Source organism: Bubalus bubalis, chromosome 4 (genome assembly GCF_019923935.1).
Source record: "Bubalus bubalis isolate 160015118507 breed Murrah chromosome 4, NDDB_SH_1, whole genome shotgun sequence".
In the NCBI taxonomy this organism is placed as follows: domain Eukaryota; kingdom Metazoa; phylum Chordata; class Mammalia; order Artiodactyla; family Bovidae; genus Bubalus; species Bubalus bubalis.
In genome coordinates this window covers 43,497,224-43,518,065 of record NC_059160.1, presented here as the reverse complement: position 1 = coordinate 43,518,065, position 20,842 = coordinate 43,497,224, and the positions used below count along the sequence as shown (strand labels likewise).

Sequence of the window (20,842 nt, the reverse complement as noted above, 5' to 3'; positions counted from 1 at the left end):
TCCTCTGTCGTCCCCTTCTCCTCTTGCCCCCAATCCCTCCCAGCATCAGAGTCTTTTCCAGTGAGTCAACTCTTCACATGAGGTGGCCAAAGTACTGGAGTTTCAGCTTTAGCATCATTCCTTCCAAAGAAATCCCAGGGCTGATCTCCTTCAGAATGGACTGGTTGGATCTCCCTGCAGTCCAAGGGACTCTCAAGAGTCTTCCTAACACCACAGTTCAAAAGCATCAATTCTTCGGCGCTCAGCTTTCTTCACAGTCCAACTCTCACATCCATACATGACCACAGGAAAAACCATAGCCTTGACTAGATGGACCTTTGTTGGCAAAGTAATGTCTCTGCTTTTTAATATGCTATCTAGGTTGGTCATAACTTTCCTTCCAAGGAGTAAGCGTCTTTTAATTTCATGGCTGCAGTCACCATCTGCAGTGATTTTGGAGCCCAGAAAAATAGTCTACCACTGTTTGCACTGTTTCCCCATCTATTTCCCATGAAGTGATGGGACCAGATGCCATAATCTTCATTAGAATCCTTTATTTTTAGTTTGGTATGTGGCAGGATTATTTTTTAAAAACTTTAAAAAGGACAGCTTTTTTCAGCATACCTTATAGGTTGGTACAATCGCATGACTAAGTTATGATTGTCAGAATATTAGCAGCAGTGATGTGCACTACTTCTAGATTTTTCCCTTGAAGTGAAAGGACATACCATTACCTTCCTTTCTCCCTTGTTATTTTTCATCCAGCTGCCTGGAATGTAGACATGTAAGCTTGCATCTTAGACATTAAGGAAGAGGCAAAAACCTTTGAATAGGAAAGCAAAAACATGGAAAAAACCAGGATTTCAGACACCTTAAGCTTATGTATTTACCCTGACTTGCTTATACTGGACCAATTAATTAAATGAGAGAGAAATAAACTTCTATTTTGTTTGTTACTATTAATTTGGTCCCTTGTTGTAGCAATCAGAATTGTGTGGCATTATAATAATTATACCATATTGTTGTTGTTGCTTAGTCACTAAGTCTTATCCAACTCTTTGAAACCCCATGAACAGCAGCATACCAGACTTGCCTGTCCCTCAGTGTATACCTGACTTTGCTCAAACTCATGTCCATTGAGTCAGTTATGCCATCTAACCATCTCATCCTGTGTCACCCCCTTCTTATCTTGCCCTCAATCTTTCCCAGAATCAGGGTATTTTCCAATGAGTCAGTTCTTAACATCAGGTGGCCAAAGTATTGGAGCTTCAGCTTCAGCATCAGTCCTTCCAATGAATATTTAGGAGTGATTCCCTTTAGGATTGACTGGTTTGCTCTCCTTGCAATCCAAGGGACTCTCAAGAGTCTTCTCCAGCACAGTTAGAAAGCATCAATTCTTCGGCGCTCAGCCTTCTTTGTGGTCCAACTGTCACATCCATACATGACTACTAGAAAAACCATAGCTTTGACTATATGAACAATGAGGACAACCAAAGAAACAAAAGATTTGCAATTTACAAGAAATTATAATTTCTGATTAATTGAGAAGTTACTTATTTGTACATTTTGAGAAATTAAAGAACTAGAATTTTTAAATTTAAAAAAGTGGTACAGTAGTAATTGGAATCGAGAGAATAACAATTGGTCTATGATTTTCTGCATCATTGTAGCCATCTGCATGGATAATATGTACTTAGTCCTAACAGTATTTACAATTTATAGTAATTAAGACCATGCAAATGTTAGAAATTAGCAAAATTCTGGTTTATTAAAAGCTTATGAGGACTTAGCATGTTTTTGCTAATTATGTTTTCTGATGAGAGTGTTTTTTTTTTTTTTTCCCCAGGACTCTCTGACTTTATTTTGAGATATTAAGGCATGATAAAAGAGTAAGATCTTTATAGCTACATATGAGTCAGAAATGAAGAGTTAGCCAGCCAGACAGATAAATAAGTAGACATAGTGGTAGAAGCAATAGTTATGCATATGTATGTAATCAAATCAGGGTTTGTGCAATATTAAACCTGATTATCCTTGAGCCTAATTTAATTTTTGAAATTTCATTAACTTCAATTCTTACCAAGATATAATTGGATGAATGGTATATAATGGATTATTTTTAATTATCCAGAGACATTGCAAGTTTGAGCTACAGAGATCCTACTCATCAAGTTTATTCATTCTACAATGGGTAACTTCAAAGTCTGTGTGGAGAAGGAAAACCGTACATATTCATCTCCCTCCAGTGATCTCATCTCCACCTTACTTCATTTCTTTCATGATCATGAACAAACACTTGTCATTATGTTAAAAGTACTATTTTAGAATTATAAATCCAAATATTCCAAACCCCAACCAAAAGCTCCTATACTTTCTTCTTTTGCATTTGGAAACTTCATTCAATTTTCTACCTCTAGGTGAATTCCCTATCAATAAATATTGCATCATGCTTATGATACATCATTTAATCATTGCAATCACTTTCTCCTTTGAGGTTTATTACATTCTTCTGGGAGGATAGAAGATGCTCATTCATGGATAAATTCATCTGCTTCTCTATTCCTACACCAAAGAACCTGAATATTTAGAAGATTTTAAAACCAGGCAGGCTAGTATCACTCTCTTAGTCTTCAGTTGCAAAAGAACCCTCAATTCTGACCAGATGACCTATGTTTTCCTATTCAATTTTCTCCTATTCTCTAAAGTTCATATATCAAATTTTCCCCACTGTATTTAAATATTCCAAATTATTTTCCAACATCCCAAAATAACTGGCAATTGACTCTAACTCCTGTTTGGAGAGAAAATTATAAGCAAGAATTCTCTTGAATTCCTGCCTATACCTATAAAATTTGATTTCAGAACTATCCTCTTTTTCTTGAAAAGGAAGAAGTGATAGAGTTCTTTCATCTTTGCTTCAGATTCCATCCATTGTCACCTTTTATGTGACTTTATTGTTAATTATTTGGAGAAGGAAATGGCAACCCACTCCAGTGTTCTTGCCTGGAGAATCCCAGGGATGAGGGAGCCTGGTGGGCTGCTGTCTATGGGGTCGAATAGAGTCGGACACGACTGAAGTGACTTAGCAGTAGCAGCAGTATTGTTAATTAATCACTCTGCTTGATTTTCTTTCTCTCCTTATCTGGTACTACTTTCCCACAAATTATAAACCATGCTGAAATATTGCACATTTTAATTAAAAACACCAATGAAAAACATCAATTCCACGAGTGATTCTTTCCTCCTTTCCTAAATACAATATCTTGAGAGAACTATCTATATTCACAGAATTCACATCCTCACTCTCATTCATTCATTAAACTACATTTATCTGGTTAACACAGTCTCTGCTGCACTAGTCTCATTGAATTCACTGCAGACTTACTTGTTTAAGTTAATGTTTACTTATCTACCTTAGTTTTGATTGAACTTATTTTAACTTCTTATACTACTTATCACTTTATACTCTCCAAACTTCTATGAAAGCACCTTGACCTCATTTTTTTGATGTCTTCTACTCTTTCTCAGTCTTATATGTAGGCTCTTTATTCTTTAAATTTCTCTTTCTTTCTTTAATTATTGACGTCTTCAGGATTCTGTTGAGGTGCTTTTACCTTCTTTGTCATGGATTCAGATTTGTCTGTTTAAAGAAGTCCTTCAATTTTATCTTCAGTTGCAGTCATATATGACCAACAGCTTACTCAAAATTTCTACTTGTATGTTGAGTATTATTATTAATATATAGTCTAAACCCAACATAGCTGAAGTCATGGTCTTCCTTACTTCATTATCCTGTTTGTCTCCCAATGAATCACATTCTTGTTCTTCAATCTTCACACTCCTCACTAGCCCCTTGCCTTGTCAAATACCTCTAAAATGTGCTCTTTTTCCCATTCTTGCCACACTTGTTCAGAAATACTCTCATCTCTCATGTGGATGACTACTATAATCAGTAACTATGTTTTCTGTTCTCATCTGGTCTCCACTTTTATTTTTCCCCAGCCAGAGTGTTATTTATGAAATGCATATTTAACAATTTCATACCTTGACATAAAAATACTTCTGGGACTACATATTTCAATTTGAACTAAGTCCAAACTCACAACATCCTTTATGTCATAGTTAAATGTTGAAAAACAATCATTAAAAAAAAAATTGAACATTTTGATGACTTTACAAATTCTCACAAATCCTCCCTTAATCTTTTTTGAACTGCCTTAATCTTTTGATAGTCAGAGTCTTTGTCTTAACAAATTTTGTTGAAAAAAAAAATGTCATAAAGACCTAATAAACTCTTGGTTTTGTTTTTGAAATACTCTTATTTGTCATAATTGCAATAATAAACAATGTAAAAATATATAATGCAATAAGCTTGTTTTTATAATTTTAGTTTTACTTTTCTCAAAGAAATTCTGATTAATGAAACTCCTTTCAATTTTTCTTGTTGTAGGAAAAGCCCTTTCCCCTCATTTTGCATTTCTGGATGGAAGAAGCTACAAGATAAGATAATCATGGAATCTTAGCTTACCCTATCCCTAAGACATGACTTACCTGTTTCCCTCTTCATTGTTGGATATTCTCTACTCCTTCATGTAGTAAATTTTATAGGGTCAAGTACTCATGGAGAATATTTGTGGTTGTCCAGCCAGGCTTCTGGCTGTATCTGAAAGTCTGATTAATTCAAGGTGATATGTTAGCAAGTCCAGTTTCTAATAGACCTAAGAAGAGTTGATTCTTTTGAACTGTGGTGTTGGGGAAGACTCTTGAGAGTCCCTTGGACTGCAAGGAGATCAGTCCTGCATGTTCATTGGAAGGACTGATGTTGAAGCTGAAACTCCAATACTTTGGCCACCTGATGTGAAGAGGTGATTCATTTGAAAAGACCTGATGCTGGAAAAGATTGAGGGCAGGAGGAGAAGGGGATGCCAGAGAATAAGATAGTTGGATGGCATCACCGACTCAATGGACATGAGTTTGGGTAAACTCTGGGAGTTAGTGATGGACAAGGAGGCCTGGCGTGCATGGGGTCACAAAGAATCGGACACGACTGAGGAACTGAACTAAGCTTATACTCACTTTTATTATAATTGCTACCTGGTTGAACAGTTTCTTTGAGCACAACTGGGTAGGAAAATAGAATGTTATTTATTAGCTTCTTGAAAAAATAATTTTTACTTAGAAATTTTGGTCTCTAATATAAACAAATTCACTCCTTTTAGTACCAAAATAACATTGAAAGATATTTCTCTTCTTACTAATCTGTGAATCACCATTCAATCCATACTCATTCCATACCTATGCCTCCTTTCCCCTAGGTACTCTTGTTTAAGAAAAAAAAAAAAGTTGATAATAGTAACAACCCATTGTTGCCCTTACTATGTTGTTGTTACCCATACTTGTTGCAAACTATGATGATAAATAATTTACATACATTTCCTTATATAAAACTCACAGCATTCCTATGAAACAAAAACATAAATTCCTCAATTTTACTAAGATTCTTAAAGTCTAAGCAAGTTGCCCGAAGCTACACAGTGGTGGGGCTGACATTTGAACCCAGGTCAAGGTTTCACAGTATAATTATACTATTTTCCTAGTATAAGTATTTCTGCATATTCCTTTCATATCCCTCAATTCTTAGTTATCCAGCTGTCTTGAAGTACATAGGCATATCTTTTTAGATAATTCCCCTAATATGTTTTCAGAAGCTCCATAAATATTTTTTGACTGTGTGATATATACTGAACACTAAAAAAGGTAATAAAGGAAGTGAGTTTATTTTTAGGCTGGGAACACTTGGAGAAGCAAAATAAACACATATTCACAATCCCTTATCCACAATTATGAAACCTCCAAACCTCAAAAAACTGAAAATTATTTTGTAAATTGTCCAATTTGGCACCACCATCTTACCTAAATTGACATTAAGTTGCTTATGGTCTTCAGTGATCCCATTCAGTGTGCCTAATTCATATATTTCATTACATATATATTAATGTATTTGGTTACTAGATGTTATCCCTGATAATGTTTACCATAATACCTTTCTAATATCCAAAAGAAAATAAGTTTTGAAACCATTGTATCCCAAGCATTTAGGATAAAAATTATAGGCCAAAAAATTATTAATGTTACAATACTAGTGCTGTGGTGGTGGGTGTGCTTTAAAAGCCGTTAGGAACAGAGGAGGCAGAAAGAGCTGCAGGGAAAGATACTACTGGATCTGGTTATTGAAGCATGAATACAAATTTGCCAGGCAGACAGATAAGAGAAAACAATGGAGCCACTTGAAACAGACTGAGCAGAAATCGTGAGAGAGTAATATGTAGCCCGGAGGAGGAGAATAGGCAAGAGAGTGGCAGATGAATGAAGTTGGGTCAATAGCCAGGGGTCAAATCACAGGATACTGTGGAATGTTATGCAAAGTTTTAATTTGATCCGGTTTGGCTAAGGTGACCTGGGAGGATGTTAGGCTAAAAGAGGTAGGAACACAGTTTATCTAAGATGCATAATAATATAATATATAAATTAATAATAACTTCATTCTTGCTATCCTGGTATTACTGCTAGTATAGGCTGTCACTTTCAAAACTGATTTGGTTTGGATGAAATACATGACCAAGAATAGTGAGAAGAGAGGTGTGATATTGTGCATATATATTTAGTCTTTGTCCACAGTTCCTGGCTCACAGCTCCCCAAAACCTTAGAATTTCTTTAGTGACGAGAGCCATAAAGGTGTCTTGTTAGGTTAATGGCATGACTTTTGGATCCCAGCTAAGGTTGGGTGCTGTTTTCCAGAAGATCAACCATGTGATTAGAGGACTGGAACTTTAGTTCCACCCCTGCTGAACTTTTGGCAGGGGAGAAGGGCTGGAGGTTGAATCAGTTGGAGGTTGAACCAATGGCAGTTTTTTTACTCAGCCATGCCAGTATCACGAAGCCTCTATAAAAACCCCAAAGGATGGGGTTTGAGAGCTTCTATGTTAAACATGTAGAAATTTGAAAACAATGTGCTCTGAGAGGGCATCAGAGCTTTCTCAATACTTTGCCCGATGAACTCTTCAATCTGGCTATTCCTGAGTTATATCTTCTTTTAATAAACTGGTAAATAAACAAGTTTCCTGAGTTCTATAGGCTTGTCTGGCAAATTAGTCAAACCTAAGGGGTAGGTGGTGGGAACCTCCTCCAATTTTTTGCCAGTTGGTCAGAATCCCACGGGTGACAACCTGTGTTTGCTACTGGCATTAGAAGGGAGAGGGACAGTGTGTTGGGACTGAGCCCTTAACCTGTGGAATCTGATGCCACCTCCAGGTAGTCAAACATCAAAATTGAGTTGAATTTTAAGAACACCCAGTTGGTATCCAGAGAATTGTTGGTGGTTTGTGAATCACCCCTCCTCCCACACACATGTTGAAATTGGGTAAAAGAACCTAAAAACAGGGAATATTTTCAGTTATAGACTGAAAACTGTTTCTGTCCTTTCTTCTATCCCACATTGTCCTGCAGTCTCCTTATATCTTGGCTTTGGCTCCAACTGAGCAGAACTTAGCCACTGAAGAAGTTAACTGGGTTAAAATATCCAGAAAAAAAATATATATATAAGTGGGGCTTAAAATATATGAAGATTATGAAGCAAATCATAGGCTTCCTTTATTTCAAAATTGTAGTTAATAATCAGGAGGCATATTGATTTTATATTTTTTCTCTTTTACTCAAGTTATAGTGCTAAAAATAAACTACAAAATATAAAATATGATCACATTCCTCACCAATGGAATATAAATGGAAATTATAATCTATGTAGCTTTAGCTTCAATTGAAAAATAAAGGAAAAATTAGTTTCTGTGTATCATAGCATGTTAAAATTAATTTTTATTAATATAATTAAGAAGCAATAAAAACAGAATTATTTCAATATCTGAATGGATTTTCATCAGCAACAGATTGAGAATTAAACCAGAACCATTTTGTCTCACTAATTACAGAAAGATAAAACTACCAGTCATTTCCCTATCAGGTCAATGAAAATAAAAGTAAAATAATATTTCTCTGAAATTGTAGGAACTGGTAAACTTACATGATGTTTTTATTAGTGAGTCTGGGTTCTGTTTTGAAATATCTGTTGTTGTTGTTGTTCAGTCATTAAGTCATGTCCGACTCTTCGAGAACCCATGAACTGAGGCACACCAGGCTTCTTTGTTCATCTCTAGCTCCCTAAGTGTGCTTAAACTCATGTCCACTGAGCCAGTGATGCCATCCAAACATCTCATCCTCCGTCACCCACTTCTCCTCCTGCCCTCAATCTTTCCCAGCATCAGGGTCTTTCCCAATGAGTCAGCTCTTCGCATCAGGTGGCCAAAGTATTGGAGCTTCAGCATCAATCCTTCCAATGAATATTCAGGATGGATTTCCTTTAGGACTGACTGGCTTGATCTTCTTGCTGCCCAAGGGACTCTACAGAGTCTTCTCCAACACCACAGGTCTTAAGCATCAATTCTTCAGTGATCAGCCTTTATGGTCCAACACTCATGGTCCAATTCTTATGGTCCAGCTCATCCAAACATGACTGCGGGAAAAACCATAGCTTTGACTACACAGAATGTTGTCAGCCAAGTGATATCTCTGCTTTTTAATACACTGTCTAGGTTTGACATAGCTTTTCTTCCACGGAGCAAGTGTCTTTTAATTTCATGGATGCAATCACCATCCACATTGATTTTGGAATCCAAGAAAGTGAAATCTGATCCTGTTTCCACATTTCCCCCATCTATTTGCCATGAAATGATAGGACCTAGTTTTTTGATGTTGAGTTTTAAGCCAGCTTTTTCACTCTCCTCTTTCACCTTCATCGAGAGGTTGTTTAGTTCCTCTTCACTTTCTGCCATTAAAGTGGTATCATCTGCATATCTGAGGTTGTTGATATTTCTCCCAAACATCTCAATTCCAGCTTGTGATTCATCTAGCCTAGCATTTTCCGTGATGTATTCTGCATATAAGTTAAATAAGAAATGTAACAATGTACAGCTTTGTTGTACTCCTTTCCCAATTTTGAACTGGTCAGTTTTTCCATACATGTGGGCTTCCCTGGTGGCTCAGTATAAAGAATCTGCCTACATGCAGGAGCCCCAGGAGATACAGATTCAATCCCTGGGTTGGGAAGATCCCCTGCAGGAGGGCATGGCAACCTACTCCAGTATTCTTGCCTGGAGAATCCTATGGCAGAAGAGCCTGGCAGGCTACAGTCAATAGGGTTTCAAAGAGTCGGACACAACTGATGCGACATAGCATGCACAAATACATGGAGTTGTTCCATGTCCAATTCTAACTGTTGCTTCTTGACCTGCATATATGTTTCTCAGGAGACAGGTAAGGTGGTCTGGTATACCCATCTCTTGAAGAATTTTCCACAGTTTGTTGTGATCTACATTGTCAAAGCCTTTAGTCAATGAAGCAGAAGTAGATGTTTTTCAGGAACCCCCTTGCTTTCTCCACAATCCAACAAATGTTGGCAATTTGATTTGGGGTTCCTCTGCCTTTTCTAAATCCAGCTTTAACATCTGGAATTTCACAGCTCACATACTGTTGAAACCTGGCTTGGAGAATTTTGAGCATTACTTTGCTAGAGTGTGAGATGCGTGCAATTGTGCAGTAATTTGAATATTCTTTGACATTACCCTTCTTTAGGATTGGAATGAAATCGGACCTTTTCCAGCCCTATGGCCACTGCCGAGTTTTCCAAATTTGCTGACATATTGAGTGTAGCACTTTAACAGCAATGACGTTTTTTAGAGTTTTAAGTAGCTCAGCTGGAATTCTATCACCTCCACTAACTTTGTTCATAGTAAGGCTTCCTAAGGCCCACTTTACTTCCCACTCCAGGATTTCTGGCTCTAGGTGAGTGATCAAACCACAGTGCTTCTCTGGGTCATTAACACCTTTCTGAATATTCTTGCCATTTCTTCTTAATCTTCTGCTTCTATTAAGTCCTTACCATTTCTCTCCTTTATTGTGCCCATTCTTGTATGAAATATTCCCTTTATATCTCTAATTTTCTTGAAGAGACCTCTCATCTTTCCCATTCCACTATTTCCCCATATTTCTTTGAATCATTCATTTAAGAAGGCCTTCTTGTCTCACCTTGTTATTTTCTGGAATTATGCATTCAATTGGATATATTTTCCCTTTCTCCTTTGCCCTTCACTTCTGTTCTTTCCTGAGCTATTTGTAAAGCTTCCTGAGACAACCACTTTGCCTTCTTGCATTTCTTTTTCTCTGGAATAGAAATATTCTATTTTTCTATGTACTGCCTCCTGTACAATGTTACAAACCTCTGTCTTGTTCAGGCACTGTATCAGATCTACTCCCTTGAATGTATCTGTTACCTCCACTGTATATCACAAGGGATTTGACTTAGGTCATACCATGAGTGACTAACACTTTCACTGAATGATCTAGTGGTTTTCCTTACATTCTTCCATTTAAACTTGAATTTGGTAATAAGGAGCTCATGATTTGGGCCAACTCCAGGTCTTGTTTTCAGTTCAGTTCAGTTCAGTCATTCAGTCATGTCCGACTCTTTGCGACCCCATGAATCGCAGCACACCAGGCCTCCCTGTCCATCACCAACTCCCGGACTTCACTCAAACTCACGTCCATCGAGTCAGTGATGCCATCCAGCCATCTCATCCTCTGTCGTCCCCTTCTCCTCCTGCCCCCAATCCCTCCCAGCATCAGAGTCTTTTCCAATGAGTCAACTCTTCACATGAGGTGGCCAAAGTACTGGAGTTTCAGCTTCAACATCATTCCTTCCAAAGAAATTCCAGGGCTGGTCTCCTTCAGAATGGACTGGTTGGATCTCCTTGCAGTCCAAGGGACTCTCAAGAGTCTTCTCCAACACCACAGTTCAAAAGCATCAATTCTTCAGCGCTCAGCCTTCTTCACAGTCCAACTCTCGCATCCATGCATGACCACTGGAAAAACCATAGCTTTGACTAGACGGACCTTTGTTGGCAAAGTAATGTCTCTGCTTTTGAATATGCTATCTAGGTTGGTCATATCTTTTCTTCCAAGGAGTAAGGGTCTTTTAATTTCATGGCTGCAGTCACCATCTGCAGTGATTTTGGAGCCCAGAAAAATAAAGTCTGACACTGTTTCCACTGTTTCCCCATCTATTTCCCATGAAGTGAAGGGACCAGATGCCATGATCTTCGTTTTCTGAATGTTGAGCTTTAAGACAACTTTTTCACTCTCCACTTTCACTTTCATCAAGAGGCTTTTTAGTTCCTCTTCACTTTCTGCCATAAGGGTGGTGTCATCTGCATATCTGAGGTTATTGATATTTCTCCCGGCAATCTTGATTCCAGCTAGTGCTTCTTCCAGCCCCACGTTTCTCATGATATACTCTGCATATAAGTTAAATAAGCAGGGTGGCAATATACAGCCTTGACGTACTCCTTTTCCTATTTGGAACCAGTCCGTTGTTCCATGTCCAGTTCTAACTGTTGCTTCCTGACCTGCATATAGGTTTCTCAAGAGGCAGGTCAGGTGGTCTGGCATTCCCATCTCTTTCAGAATTTTCCACAGTTTATTGTGATCCACACAGTCAAAGGCTTTGGCATGGTCTTATTTTAGCTGACTGTATATAGCTCTCCATTTTCAGCTGCAAAGAACATAATTGATCTGATTTCCATACTGACCACCTGGTGATGTCCATGTCTCTTGGTATGTTGGAAAAGTGTGTTTGCTATGACCAGTGTTCTCTTGGAAAAACTCTGTTAAACTTGGTCCTGCTTCATTTTGTACTCATAGGCCTAACTTGCTGGTTATTCTGGGTATCTCTTGACTTCCTACTTTTGCATTTCCATCTGATATAATGAAAAGGATATCTTTTGCTTTTTGTTCTAGAAGGTATGGTAGGTCTTCATAACCAGTCAGCTTCAACTTCTTCACCATTAATGGTTGGGGCACAGACTTAGATTACTGTGATATTAAATGATTTGTCTTGGAAACAAACTGAGATCATTCTCTCTGAGCTTGCACCCAAATACTGCATTTCAGAATCTTTTGTTGACTATAAGGACTACTCCATTTCTTTTAAGGGATTCTTGCCAACAGTATTAGATATAATGGTCATCTGAATTAAATTTTCCCATTCCTGTCCATTTCAGTTCACTGATTCCTAAGATATCAATGTTCGCTCTTTCCATCTCCTATTTGACCACTTCCAATGTACCTTGAGTCATGGAGCTAACATTCCAGGTTCCTATGCAATATTGTTCTTTATAGCATTGGACTTTACTTTCACCACCAGGCACATCCACAACTGAGTGTCATTTCTGCTTTGGCCCTGCCACTTCATTCTTTCTGGAGCTGTTTAGTAATTGTTCTCTGCTCTTCCCCAGTAGCATATTGGACACCTTTTGATCTTGGGGGCTTGTGTTATGGTATCATATCTTTTTGTCTTTTCATACTGTTCATGGGATTCTCAAGGCAAGAATACTGGAGGGGGTTATCATTTCTTCCTCCAGTGAAATTATATATTTTACTCTATATTTAAAATTCTATACTTTATGATTACTTAAGAGATATTTTTGTTTATTAGTGCTTGGACTGGACAGAGTCACACCAAACTGAGGTTACTGGTTGCTTTCGAGGAGTGGTGTTTTACAATGGTGATTAAAAGAAATTAGATTTGTTCTTTAGTTTGCTAGGGCTTCCATAACCAAGTACTACAATGGGTCACTTAAACAACAGAAACTTACTCCTGAGAGTTTTGAAAACTAGAAGGCTGAGATAAGTTGTCAGGAGTGTAGATTTCTTCCGAGTCCTCTCCCCATTGGCTTCTTGATAGCTACCTTCTCCCTGGGGCCTTATATGGTCTTCCTTCTATGACTCTCTTTGTCTTAATCTCTTCTTCTTATAAGAACCTCAGATATAATGTGCTAGGGCTCATTCATATGACCTCATTTTGCCTTAATTACTAATTTAAAAGGCCCATCTCCAAATACAGTCATATTCTGAGGTCCTGGGTGTTAGGACTTTGACATATGGATTTAGAGGTGGTGGAGGGACAGACACAATTCAGTCTATGTTATATCCCTAACATCTTTTATTTAAAACAGAGAAACAAAAGAAATTAAGAGTTATATTTGACACTGATGCTAAACAAAGTTGTGAAATAAAAGTATATGGTTATCTAAGTCCAGAAAAGTTCTTCGTGGGATATCTATTTAGTCTTCCAAACTTTAAGAGTGCTGCTGCACTGGGATGACCCAGAGGGATGGTAAGGGGAGAGAGGTGGGAGAGGGGTTCAGGATGGGAACATGTGTATACCCGTGGTGGATTCATGTTGATGTATGGGAAAACCAATACAATATTGTAAAGTAATTAGCCTCCAATTAAAATAAATAAATTTATATATAAAAAAAGAGTGCTGCAGCACCAGATTGCTAACATTTGTAATTTTAGGAAGGTGAAAATGGAAATTGGTAGAGGGATATTCTTAACATGCTTCAATGGATTTTACTTTTTGAAACTGTTTTCAATGTACAGAAACATTTGGGAAGACAGTACAGAGCTTCCATATTCCCCACACTCAGTTGCTCCTATTATTAACATTTTACATTAGTATGTGAAATACTAATGTATTTGGTTACAGTTGCTGAACTAGTATTGATACATTGTTAACTGAAGTCCATACTTTATTCAGATTTCCTTTTTCATAATGTTCTTTATTTTTTTAATTTAAATTTATTTATTTTAATTAGAGGCTAATTACTTTACAATATTGTATTTATTCCAGGTTGGAGAAGGCAAAGACTAGGATAATTCCATCTAGATTACCATATCACATTAATTATCATGTCTTCTTAGTCTCTCTGAGTTATGACAATATGACAGTTTTTCAGACTTCCTTTTTATGACAACATTGGGTTTTGAAGAGTACTGGTCAGGTGTTTTGTAGAATGTCCCTATACTCGAATTTTCTTATTACTTTTTTTTTCATGATTAGATCTGGGTTATTAATTTGGGGAGAAAGATTGCAGAGATAATGTGCCATATTCATCACATCATATCAAGGCTATTGCCATGATTTGTCACTGTTGATGTTCCCCTTGATAACCTGGATGAGGTCTGTATTTTTCAGATGTCTCCTGTGGAAAATTATACCATTTTGCCCCTTTTCATACAAAAGGTACTCATTAGGTACTCATTAGGAGGAAGTACTCATTAGGAGGAAGTCACTTTGTACATCCCACAGTTAAGGAGTGGAGAGCTGTTTTCCACTTCTTTGAGGGCAGAGTATCTACATAAACTCCTTGGCATGATTTTGCATGAGAAATTTGTGATTTATCTCCCATTTATTTATTTATATAATCTTATTAACTTTTTATTGTATTCCTTTTAATTATTTTATACATATATTAATTTTGTAATTATTTAAAAATAAGAATATTTTATAATTCCTTAGCAAATTATTAACCAGTTTTGGACTTCAGAAGTTAGGAGCACTCGAGCTTATTAGAAAGGACCTATGGAGTTTGAAGAGGGGTTTCCCAGGTAGCATAGTGGTAAAGAATCTGCCTGATAATGCAGGAAGTGCAAGAGATGCATGCTGGTTTGATTCCTGGGTTGGGAAGATCCCTGGACTAGGAAATGGCAACCTGCTCCAGTATTCTTTCTTGGAAAATTCCACGAACAAAAGAGCCTGGTGGGTCCATGGGGACACAACGACTCCAACATAACTGAGCGACTGAGTACATACACACACATGGAGTTTGAAAATACAACTAATTGTGTACTCATTCTCTATTAGTAATGTGTCCCAGGTGGTACTAGTGGTAAAGACGCTGCTTGCCAGTCTAAGAGACATAAGAGACATGAGTTCAATCCCTGGTTTGGGAAGGTTCCCTGGAGAAGGGCATGGCAACCCACTCCAGTATTCTTGCCTGGAGAATCCTATGGACAGAGGAGCCTGGCAGGCTATGATCCATAGGGTCACAAAGAGTCATACATGGCTGAAGCTGCTTAGCACATACACATTCTCATTTAGACCACAGAAAGCAGCTTATACAAATATTTAAAATTATTACTGCTTAGAGAGTAAAAAGGTTGCATCTGTAGATCAAAGATGAAGCCAACAGAAGGCTTTCTTGTTATATATAGTCTTAGAGCATGTTAAGCTTCACGACTTCAAGGTAGGTTGCAAGGAGCTAACCTTCATTTTACAAACTCTTGGACCCCCTTGTACTATACTTGGAAATGATATGTATATATCATGCTTTTCTTGTATACAACTGGAAACTTCCTGGGATAGAATTTTTCAATTTTTTCCTTTGAATATATATATATATATATATATATATATATATATATAGTTGGAGTATAATTGCTTTACAATACTATGTTAGTTTCTTCTGTACAATGAAGTGAATGAACTATATGTAAATATACATATTTCCTCTCCCTCTTGGACCTCCTTCCCACCTCCCACCATCCCACCCATCTATGTCATCAATGGTATAGATGAACCTATTTCCAGGGCAGGGATGAGATGCAAACATAGAGAACAAACATAATTATTAATGTTTCCTCCTTACAAAATTACTTAAAAGTAGATTTTTGAAACTCTAAATCGGCATACTATTAATAATAACCATAATATCACATTATCCCACAATTAGTGCTCTGCTATATACATTATCAATGACTTAATATTTCTCCTACATTGTAATTTTTTTCCAGATATTTCAGTCAGCCTGTTAGCAGTTGTTGTCAGCTTTTGTGGCCTGGCCTTGTTGGTTGTTTCACTTTTTGTCTTCTGGAAGTTATGCTGGCCTTTCTGGAAGAGCAAACCCATGACTTCCAATGTCAGTACCCTTCCACAGAGCATGTCAAGTGCTCCCACTGAAGTTTTTGAGACTGAAGAGAAAAAAGAGATTAAAGAAAATGGAGAACCAGCACTAAAAGTTATTGAGCCTGCAATAAAAATCAGCCACACTTCCCCTGATATCCCAGCTGAAGTCCAAACTGCTGTAAAAGAACATTTAATTAAACATGCACGTGTGCAAAGACAAACAACTGAGCCTACATCTTCATCCCGGTAAGGAAAGATCAAATAAACAAAACTCTTTGGGCTGTGTGTGTGTCTGTATTTGTGTGTGTGTTGTATGTGATTTTCTAAGGGAGAAAAACTGAGGTGGGAAAGGAGAAAAGAAAAACAAGAGAAATGAGAAAGACAGAGGAAAATAAATAATAGAGTAAGGAGGGAATTGATAGGACAGAATAAATAGGGATGAAGAGAAAGAAATTGAAGACAAAGTCAGACAGAGAGTGGTACCATGAAAGGTAGAGGTTTCATTAAAATAATCTAATTAGAAATTTATTTATTGGCTTTTTCCTTTGAAATATTTTTGGTTGATTTCCAGTCTTTTGATTTAGTTTAATACAACCAATAAATAAATCAGCCATTTGCCTTGTGTTCCATTAAATCACCTACAAGTTCACAGTCAAAACTGAGTAACAGAGGCTAATGTTTAGTTTACATTTGTTTAGCACCTATACTGTAAACTGCTAGAAAATTTCATTGCTTATTGGAACTCATAGACCAAACTATTATGGTAAATTCAACAACAGCTTTGGTGAGTATCATGAGAATAGCAAGAGTGTACATGAAGGGAAGCCAGAGGGAAACCTTCTTAAAGTGATACATTTTAAGGAGGTACATTTTAATTCAGCCTGGAAAAATCAGCAAAAGTTTACTTGAACAAAAATAATTTGCTATAGTGTATTTCAAATTGTGCTAACTGTAAATGGGAAAAAGATTCTTATGAAAAGATTTTTTTCTCCTAAGTATGGTCTTCGATCTTTAACATGAAAAACCAACATGTTGGCTGCACGACCAGCACTCTAAAGCGCGGGCGGCTGCAACCGAGGTGGATGAAACTGGAGCCTATTATACAGAGTGAAGTAAGCCAGAAAGAAAAACACCAATACAGTATACTAACACATATATATGGAATTTAGAAAGATGGTAACAATAACCCTGTATATGAGACAGCAAAAGATACACAGATGTATAGAACAGTCTTTTGGACTCTGTGGGAGAGGGAGAGGGTGGGATGATTTGGGAGAATGGCATTGAAATACGTATAATATCATATACGGAACGAGTCGCCAGTCCAGGTTTGATGCACGATACTGGATGCTTGGGGCTGGTGCACTGGGACGACCCAGAGGGATGGTATGGGGAGGGAGGAGGGTTCAGGATGGGGAACACATGTATACCTGTGGCGGATTCATTTCGATGTTTAGCAAAACCAATACAATATTGTAAAGTTTTAAAAAAAAAAAAAGGCACGGCCGAGAGGATCTACCCTACGTCCGAGGTCAGGTGCAGAAGCCAGGAGGACCCCATGCCTGAAGGGCAAATGCCAAGAGGAGTTACCCCACGTCCGAGGTCAGGGGCGGCGGCTGGGAGGAGCTACCCAAGTCCGAGGTCAGGGGTGGCGGCCGAGAGGAGCTACCCCACACTCGAGGCCAGGGGTGGTGGCAGGGAGGAGCAACCCCATGCCCGAGTCCAAGGCTGGCAGCCGGGAGGACCAAACCCATGTCCAAGGAGCGGTGGCTGCATGGGTGCAGGAGGGTCTGGAGGAGCTATCCCACGTTGAAGGTCAGGAAGGGTGGCGGTGAGGAGATACCTCTCGTCCAAGGTAAGGAGCAATGGCTGCGCTTTGCTGGAGCAGCCGTGAAGAGATACCCCATGCCCAAGGTAAGAGAAACCCAAGTAAGACGGTAGGTGTTGCAAGAGGGCATTAGAGGGCAAACACACTGGAACCATACTCACAGAAAACTACTCAATCTAATCACACTAGGACCACAGCCTTGTCTAACTCAATGAAACTAAGCCATGCCCGTGGGGCAACCCAAGACTGGAGGGTCATGGTGGAGAGATCTGACAGAATGTGGTCCACTGGAGAAGGGAATGGCACACCACTTCAGTATTCTTGCCTTGAGAACCCCATGAATGGTATGAAAAGGCAAAATGATAGGATACTGAAAGAGGAACTCCCCAGGTCAGTAGGTGCCCAATATGCTACTGGAGATCAGTGGAGAAATAACTCCAGAAAGAATGAAGGGATGGAGCCAAAGCAAAAACAATACCCAGCTGTGGATGTGACTGGTGATGGAAGCAAGGTCCGATGCTGTAAAGAGCAATATTGCATAGGAACCTGGAATGTCAGGTCCATGAATCAAGGCAAATTGGAAGTGGTCAAACAAGAGATGGCAAGAGTGAATGTCGACATTTTAGGAATCAGCAAACTAAAATGGACTGAAATGGGTGAATTTAACTCAGATGACCATTATATCTACTACTGCGGGCAGGAATCCCTTAGAAGAAATGGAGTAGCCATCATGGTCAACAAAAGAGTCTGAAATGCAGTACTTGGATGCAATCTCAAAAATGACAGAATGATCTCTGGTCGTTTCCAAGGCAAACCATTCAATATCACAGCAATCCAAGTCTATGTCCCAATCAGTAACACTGAAGAAGCTGAAGTTGAACAGTTCTATGAAGATCTACAAGACCTTTTAGAACTAACAGCCAAAAAAGATGTCCTTTTCATTATACAGGACTGGAATGCAAAAGTAGGAAGTCAAGAAACACCTGGACTAACAGGCAAATTTGGCCTTGGAATATGGAATGAAGCAGGGCAAAGACTAATAGAGTTTTGCTAAGAGAACACACTAGTCATAGCATACATCCTCTTCCAACAACACAAGAGAAGACTCTACACATGGTCAACACCGAAATCAGATTGATTATATTCTTTGCAGCCAAAGATGGAGAAGCTGTATATAGTCGACAAAAATAAAAGACCAGGAGCTGACTGTGGCTCAGATCATGAATTCCTTATTACCAAATTCAGACTTAAATTGAAGAAAGTAGGGAAAACCACTAGACCATTCAGGTATGACCTAAGTCAAATCCCTTATGATTATACAGTGGAAGTGAGAAATACATTTAAGGGCCTAGATCTGATAGATAGAGTGCCTGATGAACTATGGACGGGAGGTTTGTGACATTGTACAGGAGATAGGGATCAAGACCATCCCCATGGAAAAGAAATGCAAAAAAGCAAAATGGCTGTCTGGGGAGGCCTTACAAATAGCTGTGAAAAGAAGAGAAGTGAAAAGCAAAGGAGAAAAGGAAAGATATAAGCATCTGAATGCAGAGTTCCAAAGAATAGCAAGAAGAGGTAAGAAAGCCTTCCTCAGCAATCAATGCAAAGAAATAAAGGAAAACAACAGAATAGGAAAGACTAGAGATCTCTTAAAGAAAATTAGAGATAACAAGGGAACATTTCATGCAATGATGGGCTTGATAAAGGACAGAAATGGTATGGACCTAAGAGAAGCAGAAGATATTAAGAAGAGGTGGCAAGAATACACAGAAAAACTGTACAAAAAAGATCTTCACGACCCAGATAATCACGATGGTGTGATCACTGACCTAAAGCCAGACATCCTGGAATGTGAAGTCAAGTGGGCCTTAGTAAGCATCACTACAAACAAAGCTAGTGGAGGTGATGGAATTCCAGTTGAGCTATTTCAAATCCTGAAAGATGATGCTGTGAAAGTGCTGCATTCAATATGCCAGCAAATTTGGAAAACTCAGCAGTGGCCACAGGACTGGAAAAAGTCAGTTTTCATTCCAATCCCAAAGAAAGGCAATGCCAAAGAATGCTCAAACTACCACACAATTGCACTCATCTCACATGCTAATAAAGTAATGCTCAAAATTCTCCAAGCCAGGCTTCAGCAATATGGGAACCGTGAACTTCAGATGTTCAAGCTGGTTTTAGAAAAGGCAGAGGAACCAGAGATCAAATTGCCAACATCTGCTGGATCATGAAAAAAGCAAGAGAGTTCCAGAAAAACATCTATTTCTGCTTTGTTGACTATGGCAAAGCCTTTGAATGTGTGGATCACAATAAACTGTGAAAAATTCTGAAAGAGATGGGAATACCAGACCACTTGACCTGCCTCTTGAGAAATCTGTATGCAGGTCAGGAAGCAACAGATAGAAATGGACATGGAACAATAGACTGGTTCCAAATAGGAAAAGTAGTACGTCAAGGCTGTATATTGTCACCCTACTTATTTAACTTATATGCAGAGTACATCATGAGAAACTCTGGACTGGAAGAAACACAAGCTGGAATCAAGATTGCTGGGAGAAATATCAAGAACCTCAGATATACAGATGACACCATCCTTATGGCAGAAAGTGAAGAGGAACTAAAAAGCCTCTGGTGAAAGTGAAAGAGGAGAGTGAAAAAGTTGGCTTAAAGCTCAACATTCAGAAAACGGAAGATCATGGCATCCGGTCCCATCACTTCATGGGAAATAGATGGGGAAGCAGTGGAAACAGTGTCAGACTTTATATTTTTGGGCTCCAAAATCACTGCAGATGGTGACTGCAGCTATGAAATTAAAAGACACTTAGTCCTTGGAAGTAAAGTTATGTCCAACCTAGATAGCATATTCAAAAGCAGAGACATTACTTTGCTTAAAAACGTCCGTGTAGTCAAAGCTATGGTTTTTCCAGTGGTCATGTATGGATGTGAGAGTTGGACTGTGAAGAAGGTTGAGCGTGGAAGAATTGGTGCTTTTGAACTGTGGTGTTGAAGAAGACTCTTGAGTGTCCCTTGGACTGCGAGGAGATCCAACCAGTCCACTCTGAAGGAGATCAAGCCCTGGGATTTCTTTGGAAGGAATGATGCTAAAGCTGAAACTCCAGTACTTTGGCCACCTCATGCGAAGAGTTGACTCATTGGCAAAGATTCTGATGCTGGGAGA

General features: G+C 38.5%; 1 protein-coding gene across 1 annotated transcript in view; it reads left to right on the top strand.

Moving 5' to 3' along the window:
* SYT10 (synaptotagmin 10) overlaps window positions 1-20,842 on the top strand; it is a 113,186-nt gene that overhangs the window by 17,849 nt on the left and 74,495 nt on the right. Inside the window, exon 2 of the mRNA XM_006047329.4 lies at window positions 15,725-16,082. Within this exon, the coding sequence (XP_006047391.1) occupies window positions 15,725-16,082 (358 nt within the window). The remainder of the gene's footprint in view (window positions 1-15,724; window positions 16,083-20,842) is intronic.